Source organism: Crocuta crocuta, unplaced genomic scaffold (assembly GCF_008692635.1).
Source record: "Crocuta crocuta isolate KB4526 unplaced genomic scaffold, BGI_CrCroc_1.0 scaffold466, whole genome shotgun sequence".
Taxonomy (NCBI): domain Eukaryota; kingdom Metazoa; phylum Chordata; class Mammalia; order Carnivora; family Hyaenidae; genus Crocuta; species Crocuta crocuta.
In genome coordinates, this window is record NW_027529672.1 from 8,410,360 (window position 1) to 8,429,814 (window position 19,455).

A 19,455-nucleotide genomic window follows, 5' to 3' on the forward strand; every position below is an offset into this window, starting at 1 on the left:
CGGGCGGGGGGCAGGTGGCTGGGAAGAACCACTCCCGCCTGCCGCAGGGAGCCGGGCCACAGCCCGCCCGCGCCATCGGCGCCTCCCCCATCCCCATGGTTACGCTCCTGCTTCCCGGCCCCGGGCCGGCCCCGGCTGTCGCCCGCCCTCCCAAGCAGGCGCAGAGGCGGCTGGCGGTCCCCGCGCCGCCGAGTTCTGGAAGCCGCCCGCTGAGAATCGCATTGAATGTCTGCCGGTCCTGGCTCTGACTCACTGTCTCCGGTGCAGAGCCCGTGGCGCCGTGGCCGGGCTGCGGTCTTGCAATCTGTTGATAACTCCACTTGCTAGCTCGCAATGGAAAACTGCTCCCTGGCACAGAGACCTCGCCACAGCCGGTCAGCACCGCGCGGCACAGCGCCACCGCTCCAGCTGCCTCTGCCTAAATAGGTGAGAAGTTGAGCTGCGATTCCCGGGGTGGCGGGTGGGGCCCCCGCCCGGGGTCCGAGCCCTCTGGCCGCAGCGTCCACTCCCCCAGCCGTTTCTCGGGCATCAGCGGCAAGCGGGCTGGGGCGGTTCCTGCTATTCCGGACGCTATTCCGGATGCAGATGCTGGAGAACTTTGGGTTCCGTGGAAGGCGCAGGGCCGCCACTGAGACGGGCATCTGGGGGGCGACGCGGCCCCGTGTCTGCTGGCGGGGGGCCGGCCGATTGTGGGTGCAGCGAGTGGAGGCTCCTTCAGTTCTCTGACTTACGCTGACAGACATGTTTCGGGGCTGAGCTGCGTGTGCTGGGCAGTGAGCAGAGGCCGGCTCCCAACGTGGGGAAGGCAGCGTCTGGCTCTGCACGTCCCACCTGAGGTCCCTGAGGCTCCGGAGCCGCGGGCCAGCACCACAGCCCGGCAGACACGGTGTGCCCCCCGCGCGCCCCTGGAGACCAAGCCCCCAGCCCGACGCTCCAACCGGCTGGCCAGGCAGGATGGCCGTGGGGGCCCAGCACTGGGCTGAGGCCAGGGACCCTCCGCTCTGCCCTAACCGTACCCTATCTTCACAGATGGGGACAGCCTGGTGACCCTCACCCACCCCGCCATCACCCTGAGGCCCCTGGCCTCGGGCTGGACCCCACAGCCACTGTGTGGGACCTTGACCTTCGGGACAGCCATGGAGGCCGGCAGGGAGGAGGGGGCCACATAATCGGCTCGGCGGCGACCCCACTCCGTCCGGCACTCTCACTGCAGGAGCTTCACAGGGCTCATGGTGAGTACGCCCCCCCAACCCGGGCAGCGGGGCCCGGCCACACCAAGGGCGGCCACCCTTGTTTGTGGAGTTACCACGTGGTCAGGTGAGCCCCTGGTGTTCAGGGCTGCCGGCTGGCTGCTCTGCTGTGGGCTTGCTCGGCGTCGATCATACTAATTAGTGGCAGGCGTGCCGCAATGTGGAGCCATTTAATCACGGGAGGAGATACGGACCTGTGTCCCTCCCCCCAGGGCTCAGGTCCAGGACCCGGGAGGCCTTCCCTGGCCCCTAGCAGGGGTCGCTGCCCCTCCAGTCTGAGGCCGTCGTGTGCAGCCCCCCATAGCAGCTCGCCAGCCCCTTCCCATCAGCAAGCGGGCTGAACGGCAGGGAGACGTGGGTGCACTTCAACAGCACGTATGGCAAACACGGGCAGGACGCTTCTCTCACCAGGAAAGGGGGCATGGCTGCTGTGGGCAGGGCCATCGGGGGACTCGTCCTGAAGGCTCGTGCAGCCTCGATGTGGTCCTGACGGCCTGCATTCCGGGAAGGCTGGTGGCCGGGTAAATAATGCATTGTGTGTGTTTGTGAAGGACGGCGGAGGGCCCAGCGCGTGCAGGGAATGCCGATGGCCACAGGACACGTGGCCGGCAGCGGCCGTGGCTCGGACGCCAGCAATGACTCAAATGCACACCGATTGTCTGCTTTATGAGTGTGAGGGGGGGTCTGTCTGAGTCACTTGTTCGTTTCCTTCCTGTTCTGTTCGAGACGCCCAAACAAGGTCGGGCTTGTGGCCAAGACTCAGCATCGTCCGTGCCTCGGCTCCAAGCCTCGCTGGCCAGGAGGATGCCGGGCAGCCTAGAGGTTGTGCGTCCAGGCTCACTGCTCCTGGGGAGCCCTCCAGCCTGGCCGGGCCCCCAGCTTTTTAAGGGACCCGGGTGCCTTGCCCAGCATGGCTCCCCCCTCAACATTTTCCCAGCTTCTCATCCTCATGTTAGAGCCTTATTTGCAAGCGCAACCTGACTGTCGTTTGCAGACAAAGGGTGAGCTCAGAGGTGCTGCAGGAGGCTGGGGGCTGCGGGGAGAGCCTGCAGCTGCCCCGGCCCCTCCGAGCACCACCGTGTGGCCCTCCCACGTCCGCCCTGCGTCCCGTCCACACTCTGCCTTCAGTACCCAGTGTCTGGACAGTGCGTATCCCAGGACACTGAAAACTGGCGGGTTACACTTGCCAGGAGGGTTTGGGGTCTCAGCAGTTTGTCGGGGTCTTATTCTTAACAAATAACATTTACACTGGAGAGCCTCCAGAAGAAATGCAGAACCCAGGCCCACGTGTGTCCCTGGGCCTGTAGTGTAGGCACCTGAGTGGCTTCACTCCAGCGGCCCAGGCAATGCGCAGAGGAAAACCAGAGGCTGTGGCCAGCAGGGGGGCCCGTCCCTGCCCACCCAACAGGGCACCTGCCTTGGGCTGGCGGTCGGCTTCCCGGACACCCGAGGTCAGCCACCAGCTTTCTGGATCCTAAGTGTGATGACACGTGGTCTTCCGGAAGTACTTCTGGGTCCACGTGGACGCCCGTGCTGCTCTGAGTCTCTGTCCTCCCTCCCGGACGCGCGCCCCGTCTGTCCTCAGTGCTCTGGCTGGACCGTGAAGGCACACGCAGCCCGGACGCTCCCTGTGAGGCCCGCGGGACACAGGCCACCGTCTCAGCTGTTAGCAAACAGGACAGGCGTACGCAGTGGCCCCATCAGTATTCACCTCCGAGCAGCCGCCAACACGTGCATTCCTTTGCGGCCCGCGATCTTCTGTGATCTTCACACTTTCCTCTTCACAGGAGCTCGGGGCTTTGGGAGGGAGGGTTGTCCGCTCCACAGACCTCGGAGAGAGAGAGGCTGTGGGCTTTCCTCCCGCTTCCTTTTGTGGTGTAGGTCTCGTGGCGCACCCAAGAAGCGGTGTGGTCGCTGGGAGGGAGGCCACGTCCGTTCTGCACAAGCTCTGCCTTCGGCCACACCCCCCGTGGCTGACAAGGCGTCACGGGGACTCCTCTGGTCGCTGGGACAGCAGGGGACCCCAGAGGACACGTCTGTCTGCTCACTAGCGTCGAGCCCGAGAGGCAGCCCCGCTTTGTGCGACCTACACCCAGCAGGTGCCGGCAGGTGCCGGGGTCCCGCAGACCTCCCCTCGCCCTGAACTCCGCGCTGACCACGGTGTCATCAGACTCTCCTTTGTGGCGTCCAGCAGGGCCTGCAAGGCAGGACAGGGTGAGAAGCCGGGCCGCCCCGCACTGTGCTTGGAGCAGAGGAATCCCAACGACACAGGACGCTCAGGACCCTTTTTCTGCACGCCAGCCCCCCGCATTCGAAAAAGCAACAGTGGAATTAAAACCCCTGGAAAGACCATGGACGTGGAAGCCCGTGGGGGCAGGGGGCAGGGTGGCCCCACTGGGCCAGACCCGTGTGTGCGGCACGGCCCCTCCAGGCTGCACCCTGACCGCCTCCGGCATGCCAGCAAGTGTCCTGGCGCCCCGGTTCTGCTCTTCGTTCCGCCCCGTAGTTAAATTTCTAAAAACTTATGAACTTACCTTCACCCCAGAAATGGAGGCCGTGTCACCCTCAATGCTCCCCTGAATGTCAACCCCCGAGGCCGGGGAGCCCCGGCCAGCAGGAGCCGCCGCGCTATTGCTCGCACAGGGAAAATATGAGAGAAAAGTGCACAAACTGTACAGATGTGACATCCAGGGAGGGTAATTTGTGCTCCGAAGGAATAAATCACTTAACTTTTGCCTCCGCCTGCCGCCCGGGCAGGGCGCTGTCACCGAAGGCTGGCGGGTCAATAAGATGCAGCGATCGTCAAGAACACAGACAAGGGATGTCGGGAACTAACAGTAAGATCCGCCTCGGTCAGCAGGGAACCGAGCAGAGGGGACGGCGAGGAGGGTCTGCGTGTCCCGGGTGGAAGAGCCACTCCCCGCGCCCGCTGCCGGCACAGGGGCTCCGTCTCTGTCAGACCGGTGACCCCTGACCTAATACCTCCTTTCTTCTTGTCTCTCTTAACATCTAAGTGATTTATTTGCAGAACATACCAAAAAGGACACATCCAACTAAGATAATAATAAAGCATAAACGGAGGGTAAGCCTCAGGAGCAGGGAAACACAAGCAAGCCGCAGACCAGGGCTCTACGCCTCCAGGCTCTGCGGAGAACCCAGCCCGTGGGGCGATGGAGTCTGGGTTTCTCAGGACAGACGTGTCCACGCAGCTTGGAAAGGCAGAGCGGTGAGCAGGGACGGCGGGCTGGGGGCCCCAGCGGCAGGAGCCACTCTCTGGACTGAGCCCAGCATCTCTGACGCGAGGCCTGTTCTGGCCCGAAGGGCACCTGAGGGACGTGTGCCAGGGAGTCAGCCCCGCGCATCACGAGGACTTTGTGGGACCCTGGCACCAGGTGCACGTGTGAACTGTAGAATATAAAATAGTGTCTCCCTTTTGCATCATCTACTTTGAATTTTAAACGTCACCTCTAAAAATGTAGAAAGGCACCCTTGATAACTAATTTGGAGGAAGAGAAGAGGAGGCTCTGTTTCTTATAAAACACACTTGTTAGTGCAGCGGTTCAAGGCTCAGAGACCCCTGCTGCCCCACTCAATACCAGGCCCTCGGACGAGAGCGCAGCCCTGACGCAGGGTGACCTCGCCGTGCAGCGGCCGCCTGGGCACCACACCCGGGAAGTGTTGCGTCCTGACCTGACCTCCCGACGCATCAGCCTGTGGCAGGAACGGCGGGTGGTTCTCGTTTCCTATTGGCTCAACACGAAGCGCGTGTGGAGAAAACTGGGCAAATAGGATGCACTTGAACGTGAGTTCTGTGGTGAGGGTCCTGGGCACCAGACACAGTTCTCTGACCCTGGGCATGCGTGCAGGGCAGAGACACCGCACACCACGCGTCACTGCAGACTACGCTTTAGGGTTCACCTTCCTCCACCCCCTCCGGCCAGGACTCAGGGCTCCGAACACGGCCAGAAGGTGGAGGGTCTCTGGGGAAGTGGCAACGGAGCCCCAAGAAAGGCTATGAGGGACCGTGAGTCCCCAGAGGGGTGGGCGCACCCCAGGCCTCAGCCCGAGGCGTGCCGAGCACGCTGGTGAGAGAGCGGGCTGGGGTCGGGCTCCACTCGCACGTAGTGCACAGGAAGCCGGTCCCAGCAGCCAGGAGGCTTCATGGGAAGAGTGTCAGTGTTTTTTAGACACTAGGTTAGAAGCCATCGTCTACGTAAAAAGAATGAATTATGCACACGAGGGCCTGGGTGTGTCTCTGGGGTACGATCAGGCCCGACTTTCTAATAGGCTGCCGGGCTTGCTCCACGCCTGTCTGCACCCGGCCAACTCTCGGAAGAAATGGGCATGAGAACATCGTTTGGTATCAGGATTTGAGCACAGAAACTTGCTTTCCTCGACTTTTGCAATGACTTACAACTGGCTGGAAGCTGGCACTGGCTGCCCATGACAAGCGTCAAACTCTTGGGGCTCTCTGGCACCACGACGAGCACCCTTCCCGCCATCATGCGCGGCGAGTGCTCCAGAACTTGGGATGCCAGGTAAGGATGCGTGAGCGCTTGCTGCAGACCGGGCCGTCTACCGGAGGCCAGCAGGCCCGTTCAGCTGTGACCCCGGCTCTGCCCCGTCTTTCTTATAAAACACTGACCTCGGGGCTCCTGGGGGCTCAGTCAGTTGGGTGTCCTATTTTGGCTCAGGTCACAATCTCACAGTTTGTGAGTTTGAGCCCTGATCCGGGCTCTGTGCTGGCAGCTCAGAGCCTGCAGCCTGCTTCAGATGCTGTGTCTCCCTCCCTCTGTGCCCCTAACCCACTCGCACTCTGTCTCTGTCTCTCTCTCAAAAATAAATAAAAACATTTAAAATTTTTTTTAAAAAACCACCTGTTCTTCACCAACAGGCAATTGTGTCGCGTACCACAGAAGCCTGTCCTCACACAGACAGAAGTTCTGGGTTGCAGGATGGAGGGCCCAGCAGGTGCCCTCCCTGGCTGTCGAAGCCTGTGTGCCATGTGTGCCTTAGGAAGAAGCCTCCGTTAGCCACGGGTTAGTGGCCGGGGCAGGCAGCCCTGCGGGGACCCAGGCCACAGACCCTCCCCCAGAGCTGAGCGCGGGGGCCCCCTGGTCGGCCGCATCAGGCAGGGCACCCACTTCTCCCAAGAGGGCCCTGGAGCCTGGATCCCTGTCACCTTGTCATACTTGGCTGTCTCTCCTCCTGGGCTCATAATTTTAGGGGGGAATTGGGGCCACATGTGCAGCGTGGATCCTGCTGAAACCCCAGTCATCTCAATGGGACTCGGCGTTCTGTGCGTGTCCACACCTGCCCTCAGGCTTCCTGGCCCGAGGATAGTCTGTATGGGGACGGCCATGGAGTCCAGCCTACAGTCTGCCGAGAGACACAGTGCCCCCCCTTCGGTCACTTCTGGTCATCTGCAGGGCCAGGGGCGCTACTTCTGGCTTTGGCAGTAACTAGATCCCAGCGGTCAGACAGGGAGGAGTCCCGCTCGTGTCCAGGTCACTCGGCACCTTTTCCTGGTGACAGGATCCCATCTGCAATTGCCATGGCAGCAGAGAGACCTCCTCAGAGAAGTCCCTGGAGGAGCAGGTCAGGGTGCAGAGCCCATGGCTGGACCCCAGGGCGGCCTTGTTTGTCCCCGGAAGTCTCTGTGAGGAAGCCGACCTTCCCCGGCTGGCCAGGGCCTCGTCTCAGCTGGACAAACAAGAATCCACCCCCCAGGGAAGGAAGCAGCCTGAGCTCCTGGACACACGGCGTCCCGGCCATGGCGAGGCCAAGGGCCCTTCAAGGACGGTTTTCTCTCGTGTTCCCGCGTGACTCAGGCGGGGCGCCATCCTGGAGGGGAGCCGGCCGCCGCCCACTGCGCTGACCGCTCAGGGAGGAGCCTTCACGCATCCAGACGGGCTCAGCCCCGGGGTGGGCGCATCGCCCTGGGCACGGCTGTGGGGGGTAGAGCTAGCAAGGCTGCTGACCCCCAGCCCGACCACAGCCTGTCGTCACAGCTGGGCAGCTCTCAGGGCTCCTGGGGGTGCTCGGGCCGCCTCTGTGGGGACCAGCCCTCGCCTGCCCTCCCCAGGCCAGGCAGGCCCCAGGGGCTGTGGGGGCAGAGCTGTGGTTCAGAGCATGAGCTGAGGGGTCAAGAAAGGGCTTCACCCTCTGATCTGGGAAGGAGGAGCAAGAGCAACCACCCAACAGGGTGTGTCCGTCTGCTACGGCAGCTGCAACCCACACCGGGGGCGGGGGCGTCACCAGCTCCCAGGGAGGGGGCTGGGGGGCACAACCCGCGCCCTGGGGAGGGGTGGGGGGCCATCTCCAGAGCCCCTTGGCGGGCCAGGGGATCTGTAACCAGCACTCCAGACAGAGCAGGTTAAAGTATAGAATCTTCTTTGTCTCTGTCCTGGAGCCTGGAAGTTCAAGGTCAGGTGTCACAGGGCTGTTTCTCTGGAGGCCCTGCCGTGTAGACGGCTACCTTCCTGCTGTGTCCTCAAATGGCCTCCCCCTGGGCAGGTCATGTCCTAGTCTCCTTCCTATGAGGACACGGGTCTGTCGAACAAAGCCTCACCCTACGGCCTCTTGTTATCGCCGTGGCCTCCGCGAAAGCCGCCTCCGCTGGTCCCATGGGGCACGGGGACGTCAGCCTGTGCTTTTAGGGACTCGGTTCAGGGCTTCCCCGCAGCACACAGAGTTATAACACAGGAAGCATCTGGAGCGTTCCTGGGGGGGAGGGCAGAGGGCAGAGGTCGGGGGTGCCCGAGGCCAGGGCTCCGGACTCCCAGCCCACGGAGCCTGCACAGCAGCCGAGGGTCCGCACCCTGGGGCCCCTCCTCCAGCGCGGAAATCACCAGGCTGTGGAGCTTCCAGCACGGGACCGGCAAACCCGCCCACGTGATGATGCGCTTTACGGCCGTTTTTGCTATCGGCAACATCTTGGGAACGGGGTCCTAGGGCTGCCAGTGGGGTATTTTTACCTCTGGGCCTTTGTGCCGACTAAGAGTCACCTCCCTTGTCTGATGGATAAACAGACAAAGCCTCCCTCGGTTCACATGTGTCCAGCCAGCGGCCCTGCCCCTCCTCTCCCGCCCCCCATCCGCATGTGCTCCTTTGCTCGCTGGCCTTCAGCCCTGGGCTGTGACACGCGGCCAGGCAGGTGCCCTCCTGAGGGCTCGAGGCCCGCAGACCGATCGCGGCAACTGCCCTTTCTCCACTGACTTGAGTCAGCTCCGGGACTCGCTTGACACAAATTCTCCTGGGACATCGTGTAAAGCAGAATCTCAATGTGCGTGAGGCGGGGCGTCTGCCCGCCTCCACCCAGCCCCTCGGGCGGGCAGGTCTGGGAGACAGGTGCGTTCCAAGGAAGTGGGGCACCCGTCACAAACCTCCGCTCCCCTCAGAAGGCACCTCTGACCACGTGCAGGGGAGAGGCCAGACCCGGGGGTGGGGGGGAGACAGGCAGCTCTGCCAGGCGCACAGTCCCTCGGCCACATTGCCCACTTGGTCTGCTCTGTGTTCTTTCCAGGATTTGAAGACCGTGCTGTCCCTGCCCCAGCACCCAGGGGAGCTCCTGCACCCCGTGGTGTACGCCTGCACCGCCGTCATGCTGCTGTGCCTGCTTGCCTCCGTCATCACCTACATCGTGCACCAGAAGTAAGGCCCCGCTTTGCATCAGGACGGCATGTTTTTACCTTCAGACCCAAACCCTAAAACGAGACCCCTCCTCACTTAGTGACAAGTCCCTGGAAGGTACTTCACGGACCGCCTGCCAACACACCAGGCATGGCCCTGGTGGCAGCCAAGTGCCCGAGGACAGCCGTGCCCTTCCACTCCACGGCTCCACCAGTGCCATCTGTGTTCTTATCGAATTGGGTGAAATAGGTTCTTCCTCCAATGGCCCGGGGTCACTTCAGGTGCTCTGAGAGCCCACATCCTTGGGAAGTTAGCGTAGCTGCAGACCCCTCACACACCTTTGCGTTGTGCCTTTTAATCTGGTGGGGGGGGAGCATCTAGTTGTTTTTCTTCTGAGCTTGTTTCCTGGCCACCTCTGCCTGTGAGGAAAAATGACCCGGTGGTGTCTGCGTCACTTGAAGATGCACTGGGAACTGTAAGGAGGGGTCTCTGCCATGGTCAGGATCAAGCCCATAATCAAAGTCATGAGCAAAGCCTAGATGGTGGGCATAACCGCAGTGATGAGAAGAGGCGTGGGCGTGTCCAAGGCCATGATCATGGGGAGAGTGTTGGGCATGTCCAAGGCCATGGAGAAGCTGTGGCCACAGTCACAGCTGTAGGAATAGGCTGAGTAATCTCTGCCTCGGCCATAGCCAAGGTGAGGCCAAGTCATGGACATGGTCACAGCCGTAGGCAAGGTCCTGGTCCACAGACTACAGGGGTCTTGCTTCCAGCCACTCAGTCATGCCCTCTTCTGGAGGTACCAGACACCTGCTCAGAGAGGGAAGAATTCCGTCCTGGGAAGCACAAGGTGTGGCCAGGGGGTCCCTTCCACCCTCTACCTCTGTGACCAGACAAGGCGTAAAGTCTTGGGCTTCAGCATCAGCATCTATCCAATGACCAGGTTTGAGATTTCTCAAAACTCTCCAGTCCAGTATTCCAAGTCAGTTTAATACAAAATGTCCAACAGCCACACACTGAGCCACGCACAGCACAGTCCCTGTGTCTTCCTGTCCATCTGGTCCTTTGGGCGTGCTCCCCCGGCCTCTCTCTGTCACACCTTGGGGGTCTTCAGCTCGGCCTCCGTGGGGATGGAGCACACAGCTGGGGGTGCAGGCCGACCTGCACACCTCACCCTGAATGCCGGGTCCTGATGGTATGTCTCCATTTCCCGCAGTGCCATCCGGATCAGCCGCAAAGGCCGGCACACACTCCTGAATTTCTGCTTTCACGCAGCTCTGACCTTCACGGTATTTGCCGGTGGCGTGAACCGCACCAAATACCCGATCCTGTGCCAGGCGGTGAGTGCCGTCATGCCCTCGTTTTGCTACAAAATTTAAAGTGTTTATCGCCGCTCCTACCAGAGGGGAAATGTGTGATAATTGTCTTGTTCATGAAATAACACTCGAGTCTTTGTTCAGATGTGTCTCCTGGAGGGAATCGTTCAGCACCCAGGGCACCTGTATGACAGCCCCTCCCCCACGTGAGGCTGACTGGCTCCCTCAGCCCCGGGTCGGTCAGGTAACTTGTTTCTACTTGGCCCGCTGGCTCCGGGGCCTCTGATGCTTTGCCAACTGAACACTCCCTGTACGGCGAGCAGTGCCAGTCCCAGGAGTGGGGTCGGGAGCTGCCCCCCCAGAGACTGGCCAGGTCGGGAGCACGGAGTCGGGGCCACCTGTCCCCCCACTGCCGTCCGGGTGTCTCTGTCACCAGCAGGTGGCCGGTGAGTCCAGGCACAGAGGCCCCGCCCCCCACACGGAGCTCCCTCGGAGGGGCTCTGCGCCCTCTCATGTAGAACGGGGACTTCTGAACATTGCAGCGTTGAGGACAAGTCACCAAAGGGTCTTCTTTCCTCTCCGTGGCCTCAACGGACTTTTCTTTAAAAAGGGGGGAAATGCCCTTGGGTCCCGACAGCTCTGAGGGGGCCCTTCCACCAGCAGCACCCACTTCTTTCTGCTCCACTGTGTGGCCCTGGCCCAGGACAGGCGGCCCCACACCCAAGTCTCAGAGAGAGATGAGACCCCCCTCATGGCTCCAGCTCAGCCCAGGTGGACAGTGACGTCAGGTACACAGTCACCTCTACGCGGACAGTGACCTCCAGGTAGACAGTGACCTCAGGTGGGTAGTGACCTCCAGGCGGACAGTGGCCTCCAGGCGGGCAGTGGCCTCCAGGCGGGCAGTGACCTCCAGGTGGGCAGTGGCCTCCAGGCGGACAGTGACCTCCAGGCGGGCAGTGACCTTCAGGTGGGCAGTGGCCTCCAGGCGGACAGTGACCTCCAGGTGGGCAGTGGACTCCAGGTAGACAGTGACCTCAGGTGGGTAGTGACCTCCAGGCAGACAGTGACCTCCAGGCAGACAGTGACCTCAAGGCGGACAGTGACCTCCAGGTGGGCAGTGGCCTCCAGGTAGACAGTGACCTCAGGTGGGTAGTGACCTTCAGGCAGACAGTGGCCTCCAGGCGGACAGTCTCCTCTGGTGCCCAGGCAGGAGCCAAATGGAGGCTTCCTCATGGACTGAAGAGCATGTTGCCAAGGCCTCCTCCCTTCCGGTTCTGTCCTGGGTCGTGGGTCTGCCCCGGGCCACGTGGTGGGCGGGTCTCAGCCTGGCATCCCCGGCATTCACGTTGCTCCCCTACAGCCTCTGTTGCTGTGAATCCTACAGACGTTCATCGATGGCATGGAAGCTGCAGAGTCCTAATTACCGGACACTCACGTGTGCCTGTGGCGACCTTGATGGCAGTGTGTGCACACAAGATGACCACCCCCTGCACAGCAGGAGGGGGAGAGGCTGTTCACGCAGCGGTGGCCTAGGGAAGAATCAGGCTGTGAGCTCCTGCCCCAGGCACTGGCCGCCAGGCAGCACCTTGCCCCAAGGCCCAGGCAGCCCGCCGCCCAGCTCGCTGACCCGCGCATCCGCGTCCAGGCCAGCGCCCCACCGGGAGCCGGATTCTGCCACGCGTGCTTGGCCCCCACAGCAAAGCTGCCGGCACAGAACTGAAAACCACTCTGGGGCAGACACGCTTCCCTGGGCCTTCAGGTGGCTGTGGAGGCAGCCACAGTGGGCGCCCGGGAAATCCAACCTGCGTTCCGCCCGCAAGTGCCTGCTGAGGGGCGAGCCGGCTGAAGGCCGTGAAATGGCTTGTTATCTTCATGTCGCACTTGGCCACACCTCACAGCCGTGCCGGGACCCTCACGTGAGGAGCCTGCTGCAGCCCCCCTACCCCAGGCTGCTCAGAGCCACTGGGGAGCCCGTTCCCCCTGAAAGCCTGGGAACTATGTCCATGCTCCAGCCTGGATGGAGGCTCCTGGGGGCCGGTGGACACCCTCGGAGTGTGGCAGATGGGGCAGCGTTCTCTGGAAGGGTCCAGAGAGGCAAGGTCTGTAGAGGTCATGGTGACATGAGAAACGTCGATTCTCTGGTGGTNGAGGAAGCCAGCCTGTGAGATCTGATCCCACCCTGAGCCCCGGACTAGTTTCCTCGGGAGCGGGGGCAGGATACCTTTAGACATTCTTTCGAAAATTTCGAGCAGAGCCGCACTAACCGTGGCTGCACTGCCCAGCTTTCTGGCGGGGTGGGGGGGTGGCGGGGGGGGCAGAGAGCATCGTGTGACTAGAGAGAGGACAGAGCTTTGGGCCAGGTGAGGAACAGGGCTGGCGCCGTGCTGGAGACCCCAGCAAGCCCTCCCGGTGACGTTCTCCCAGTGACTCCCTGACGTTTCTCTAAGTCAGGCCTGTGCCTTGCAGACGAAGACAGAAGCGTCATTACTGTAACGGACGGTAACCCAGCACGCACACTGTGTCCCCTACTCGCTGCAGAGGAGGCAGGCCCGGGCAGGCACAGCTGGGAAACCAGAGTGTCAGAAGCTGGGACAGTTAGCTTTCGTGTGGCAACTTGACTGATCACCGGGCCGACGTCATTCTCGGCACGTCGTGCGGGTGTGGATGCGGTCAAGGCTGTAACCGGTAGACCGACTCAGGCAGGTGCCCCCCCCGTCACGGGGCTCATACACTCCAGCGGGGGCCTGGGGACGATGGCAGAGGAAGGAGGGACTCTTCCGTGCCTGTCCCGGCTGCGACGTCCGTCTCTCTTCTTAGCCTCCACATCTCCACAAGCCGACTCATGATAAATGTGGTTTTCCTCCAGTGGGCAGCCAGGCCTGCCCCCACGCTGACAAGGGACAAGCGTGTCACCACCCTGGTGTCTGAAAACAGGACGCCCCGGCCAGCCTTCCCTGTCCCGGTGTGGCTCACACTTACGCTCTGTGGCCCGAAGCTTGGCCGGCTGGAGAACAGACGGTCGCTATGGCAACAGGAAGATGACCGGGAACCTCATTAGAGCCCTGAGTGACACTGTGAGCACGAACAGCCGGCCGCCGGTGGTCCCACATGGTGACGTGCGTCAGCGCCGGGTTGGGGCTGAGAGCGGGCCGCCTGGGGTGCCTCAGAGCAGCCGGCCAGGACCGCAGCCGGCTCCTCCCACCCCCTCCTGACCCTGGGGCTCCTCTGCGGCCTCAGCACCTGTTTCCAGTCACCTGTGGTGATGGCCACGCCGCTGTCCCTCAACAGAGAGCCCAAGATCCTTCCGTTGAGAGGCAGGCGGACGTGCCCCTTCCTCCCTTCTGGTTCAGGTGCTGAGTGCCTGCCCCCCGGCCCCCAGGCTGGCGTGAGGACCGGCACACGGGCACCTGCGGGAGGCCCAGGCCAGGCTGCGGAAACGGCTGGCCGCAGCAGGCGTGTGCAGGGACCCCTCCGACCCACAAACAGTCCTGGGGCTCCCACCCCACCCATCCTATTCTCCTCGGTCATTTTGGGTTTTCTAATAAGTAAAAACTGAGCTCTGGATCCAATTAATGGTTATAATGTAATGTTAGCTTTATTCAGAGGAATCTCTGTATTCCTTAAACATTTATGCCCTTTCCAATCACAGCCATAATTTACTTGTCCTTGTGAAATGTCAGGTTCTTGCTTCATAGGTAACCTCGTTTTCTAGAACCAGGTGGAGACAAAGGAGGGGATGCATGATTAGCTAATGCAGTAAGTGCTGGGGGAGGGGGATCAACTCGGCCAGCAGCTTCCACAGCAACGAGCCGCTGCGCCTATGGGTACGGACGTCAGCGGCTGATCTGGAAAGTGTTTTATGTCACATGCAACCCCCCACCAGCCTCGTGGGGAGACCCCTGCTACAGGGCCGCCCACCCCTCAGCTGGTGGCACCTGTGTGGGGGCCAGCCCAGAGGACATCCTCCCTGAAGCCCTCAGGCCCCCGCGTCTGGGCCAGGCTGGCCACGGGCACGTGTGCGGGCACCGTACCCGCTGTCAAGGGGCACCTACGGGGCCAGCCTCACACAGACGCCTGGGGTGCCGTGTGTGCAGGCCCGGGGGCTCCCAGCCCCATCTCTCAGCAGGGTGCAGATCTGGCTAGTGCCAGAGTCCCGGCGGCCCGTGCACCTCCCTGGGAAGGGGACACCTGCCCTGAGTGGGACCCCCGTGTGCCCCCCTGCGGGTCCCCTGGCACTGTCAAGCCTCCCGAGGATGTAAAGGGAGCAGGAGGGCTCAGACCCAGGCCTCGGGAAGCACACGGCCTCCAGGGCGGCGTGCTGACCGGCCTCTCCCCGCAGGTGGGCATCCTGCTGCACTACTCCACGCTCGCCACCATGCTGTGGATTGGGGTGACCGCCAGGAATATCTACAAGCAGGTGACCAAGAAGGCCCCACCGTGCCCGGGCGCAGACCAGCCTCCGTACCCCAGGCAGCCCCTGCTCAGGTACCGAGCACACGTGCCCGGCCGCCTGGGCTACCTTCTGGGCGTCTCGGCAAGCTGGCTCACGGGGAAACGGGGTCCGAGGACAATCCGGTCTGCACAGGTGGCCAGGGTCAGGGTGGGGCGCTGGGGGTAGGGGCAGACCGGGGGGGACCAGGGAGGGGATGTCTGGGGGCTGGGGCGGAGCTGGAGCCAGANCCTACGGCAGAAACAGCCCTGGCCGGTGGGTCAGTGCTTTGGTCTCAGTGGCGGTTCATTCATGGGTCTCAATGAGCCAAGGTACCTGCTCGTTAGCTGGGGACAGCTCCGTCACCGACCCCAAGGTGGCCACGTGGCCTGGGCCTTTCAGGGCTGGTGGCAGATGGGTCTGGAGAGGGACCCCTGTCCAGCCAGTGGACTGTTACTCGGTCAAGCTGGGAGGGTTCGGAGTGGACAGATGGTCCCCGTGAAGGGCAGAGGATGTCACTGGGAGGCTGTGGCCTGGGCCCGGGGCCATGGACACCCAGCCCCTTGGGCTGAGCTCTGTCCGGGTCCAAATTTGAAGGGCCACCTGGGAGCACCACCGTGCCCCTGAAACCCGTCAGAACTCATTTTGCAGCCTCATCGTTCAATAAACAAGGTGACCTCCGCTAGAGGCTCCCGACACTGCCTGATTTTCTGAAGGGAGCAGGCCACTGGCCACGCAGCTCCCGTGACCAACAGGACCAGGGACGTAGGACTTCAGTGCCTCGTTTCTCCTGCCAGGGAGGCCCCAGGGCCCCAGGGCTTAAAAATCACTCTCAAAATGAATTTCCTGGTCTATAATTGATTGAAAAATTTTGGAAAATGAGATGGGCGCCACGGAGCATTCTGGCACTGTTCTCTCTGACGGCTTCAAAATGCTCGTAACTGAGCCAGGCTTCCAGGTGCTTCCAGGAGCAACAGACCTGCAGCTCGATGGCCCTGTTCTCCGCGGGCTGTGGCCTCGGTGGTTCTGTTCTCCGCGGGCTGTGGGCTCGGTGGCCCTGTTCTCCGCGGGTTCTGGCACTGTTCTCTCTGACGGCTTCAAAATGCTCGTAACTGAGCCAGGCTTCCAGGTGCTTCCAGGAGCAACAGACCTGCAGCTCGATGGCCCTGTTCTCCGCGGGCTGTGGCCTCGGTGGTTCTGTTCTCCGCGGGCTGTGGGCTCGGTGGCCCTGTTCTCCGCGGGCTGTGGGCTCGGTGGTTCTGTTCTCCGCGGGCTGTGGGCTCGACGGCCCTGTTCTCCGTGGGCTGTGGGCTCGGTGGCCCTGTTCTCCGCGGGCTGTGGGCTCGGTGGTTCTGTTCTCCGCGGGCTGTGGGCTCGACGGCCCTGTTCTCCGTGGGCTGTGGGCTCGACGGCCCTGTTCTCCGTGGGCTGTGGGCTCGGTGGTTCTGTTCTCCGCGGGCTGTGGGCTCGACGGCCCTGTTCTCCGTGGGCTGTGGGCTCGGTGGCCCTGTTCTCCGTGGGCTGTGGGCTCGGTGGCCCTGTTCTCCGTGGGCTGTGGGCTCGGTGGCCCTGTTCTCCGCGGGCTGTGGGTTCAGGGGGCCTGGGGCTGGGGGCACATGGGCTCCATGCGCCATGAGCCCAGGGGGCTCAGAGGGACCCAGGACGAGAGGGGTCTGGGCTTGTGGCTCTGCACTAAGCTGGCCACGTCACAGCTGCAGGTCACTCTGGGATACTTACTCCTTCTGTGGTGTTGCCTAGAAACCACTGGCACCTGTGCCCCATGTCTCCTTCTTTGGTACAAAAAGCTGGACGCTGGGCGTGGGGGACGTGGCCATGTGATCGCAACAGCTCCCTAGGCAGGTTCAGATGGGAGGGTGGGGACACTGGCTCTGGGCTCTGCTGAAAGCCCACTCTTCCCCCTGCCTTCTCTGGCCGCCCCTGGCCTGGGGTGCACTTTGGGGACCCCAAAGGCGGGGACCAGAGTGTTTTCATCTCCGAGCCCACTCCACTTGCCATCCACACTCACCGCAGGCCCAACGCCAGCAGGGGCCGTCCTTACCAGCGATGGCTCTTCCTATTGGCCCCCACTGGGCGCCCTTTCGCTGGGTCCCTGACCCCATGCCCAGCACCACGGAATAGCCTGTGCACACCCACGTCAGCACAAATGTAGTCCCGGAGTCTTCTGGGGAGGGAAGGGCCCCCAGGCTACGCCATATGCTGAATGCCGAGCCGACCATATGGCATGTCCTGTGACCCTAGGCGAGGCCCAGGCAACACAGGCAGTGACCAGAGCTGGTACCACAGTCTGCAGGTGGGGCCCCAGCGTCCACCCTCCGTGGTTCTCCAATGAGAAGAGAAAACAGTTGTGGGTTCAAACCTTCTGTATGAACTCAGAGCTTGCAGCTTTTTGAGAAACAAGGGGCCAATTGTCTAATTTCTTTTTTTTTTAATTTTTTTAACATTTATTTATTTTTGAGACAGAGAGAGACAGATCATGAGGAGGGGAGGGGCAGAGAGAGGGGGAGACACAGAATCTGAAGCAGCTCCAGGGTCTGAGCTGTCAGCACAGAGCCCGACACGGGGCACAAACCCACAAACTGTGAGATCATAACCTGAGCTGAAGTTGGACGTTCAACCGACTGAGCCCCCCAGGCGCCCCCCAATTGTCTAATTTCTTACATTGATCTCGTGGCCAGTTGGTCCATGGGGCCCGAGAGCCCGCACTGGGGTCTGCCTGCTTAATCCACGGGCCCCTCTGCTCAACTTTGGGGAAAACCAAGCCCATTTGGAGATTTCAAGAAAACCGCAGCCACATAAAGTTTTAAGGACTCTGGGGTAGAACTGCATCTCGCCCTGGGAGCAGTCCTTGCTCAGCAGAGGGGCCGGTCCCCACCGAGGCCCCGACTCCCGGGGTCAGGCTTGCTGCCTTCCTGTTAGGGCCGGTTCCGGGGCCAGAGAGGACAGATGGAGCTTGTGTTTCAAGATTGTTCTGGCTACTCAGGGTCCCCTGCAATTCCACGTGAATATCAGGATCATTTTTTCGATTTCTGCAAAGTTGGCCACTGGAGTTTTGATGGAGGTTGCCTGGCAGGTACAGAGCCTAACACGCTGACATTAACAGCATCCACCCCGTCACACAGGACAGCTCTCCGTTTATTTGGGTCCGCGTGACTTCCGTCGGCAACACTTCTAGCTCTCGGGGAACACGTCTCACGCCGCCTGCGGGGACTTTTCCCTAAGCCTTGTTTTCATGCTACTGTAAGTGGGATCGTCTTCTTAATCTTCTCTTGGTGTTGATCCTTGCTCGTGTGTATAAACAGCTGGATTTTGTGGGCTGGTCTTCGGTCCTGGGGATTTCCTGAATCTGTGCATGAGCTTTCCTGTGGCTCCCCTTGGGTCGTGTCTGTACGACCATGTCACGGGCACTCTGGGACAGCTTCCTTCCTCCTGTCCAGTTCGGGGGCTTTTACTTCTTTTCTTGCCTAATTGCTTGGGCCAGAACTGCCGCACAATTCTAGTCTTCTCTCTGTTTTACTCCGTCTGGCGACGCGTGGCCCATTTTGTTGATTGTTTGGAAGAACCAGCTTGGGGCTCATCCATTCTCTGGTGCTCTCCTGGCCGGAGCCCTCGTCACTCCCTTCTGCCCGGAGCCCCTCCGCTCCTCATCGCTCCCGCTCCCGCCACTGTCGGGTTGGCCGAGTGACTCGAGATCTTTCTTCCTTCTTCGTAGACGCTCACAGCTATGAATCTCTCTTGGGAGATGCTTCTGCCCGCATGTCTGGGCATGCTGCAGGCTTTTCCACTCATTTTAAGTATTTTCCAATTTCCCTGATTATTTTTTCTTTTTTTTTCCCTTTGGTCCATTGGTTGCATAGAAGCGTGCTGTCTAATTTCCACAGGTGGTTAGGTTTGGGGGTGGGGTACCCTCGACACCTGTGCTGCTTCGGTGATGAGGCCGAGGGAAGGAAATTCCAGCTCGACCAAGGTGGCTGGTGGCTTCGGGGGGATGTCCCCATCACAGTGACAAGAGCGCACAGCCCCTCATCCCTGCCTCCGTGCTTGCCCCGGGCTCAGGTGCGGTGGGGCACCCCTGGGGGAGCAGGTTACACTGCTCGGCCTGCTGGCTGAACCCTGAGTCCAGACCAGCCACGTGGGCCTTCTCCACGTGAGGGGGGCAGGGGGCTGCGGCCCAGGGGGTACTTCCATCTTTGAGGAGCACCTTGGCTGAGCCCCTGGCCCGGCCACAGGCGTCACCCAGCGGAGTGGGGCCCTTCTGGTGTGACCCCACAGGCGTGGCCGTCAGCTGAGTGTGAGCCCCTTGCCTGCCCCTCAGCGCTGCCTCGGGGCCTCCTGTCCGGGCGTCACTGCCTGGAACCAAGGGGTGAATCTTCACACTCAGAGCGTCACCCCCTTAGCACTCGGAGCATCACCCCCTGGCCTGGGAGCATTACCCCCTTCGCACTCGGAGCGTCACCCCCTGGCCTCAGAGCGTCACCCCCTTCGCACTCTGAGTGTCACCCCCTGGCCTCGGGGCCTCAGCTGGGTGCAGGGTCCCGTCCCCAGGGTCTGGCTTTCCCAAGCGGGAGGGCGAGACCAGTGCTGGGCCGTGCAGGACACGTGTGGAAATGTGGTGGCCTTGCGGGGAGGGCGTGGGAGGGACATCAGGAGGGCAGGGGGTCAACCCCAAGAGGCCAGCTGCTCTGTGGGGGCAGGACTGGGCATTGGACAGAGTCCAGGAGCCGACCCGATGTCCCCCTGTGTCCCCCAGGGACGAAGCCCACCCCACGTCCCCCGTGTGTCCACTGTCCCACCGTTCACGTCAGAAAGC

The 19,455-nt window shown here is 61.8% G+C and overlaps 1 protein-coding gene across 1 annotated transcript in view; it reads left to right on the plus strand.

The window, feature by feature from the left end:
* The first annotated feature begins 225 nt into the window (after positions 1-225).
* The window catches only part of ADGRA1 (adhesion G protein-coupled receptor A1), a 33,565-nt gene continuing 14,335 nt past the window's right edge, over positions 226-19,455 (plus strand). Inside the window, 7 exon segments of the mRNA XM_077762903.1 lie at positions 226-258; positions 260-426; positions 1,030-1,198; positions 1,200-1,232; positions 8,776-8,903; positions 10,099-10,222; positions 14,538-14,683. Coding sequence (XP_077619029.1) covers positions 226-258; positions 260-426; positions 1,030-1,198; positions 1,200-1,232; positions 8,776-8,903; positions 10,099-10,222; positions 14,538-14,683 — 800 coding nt within the window.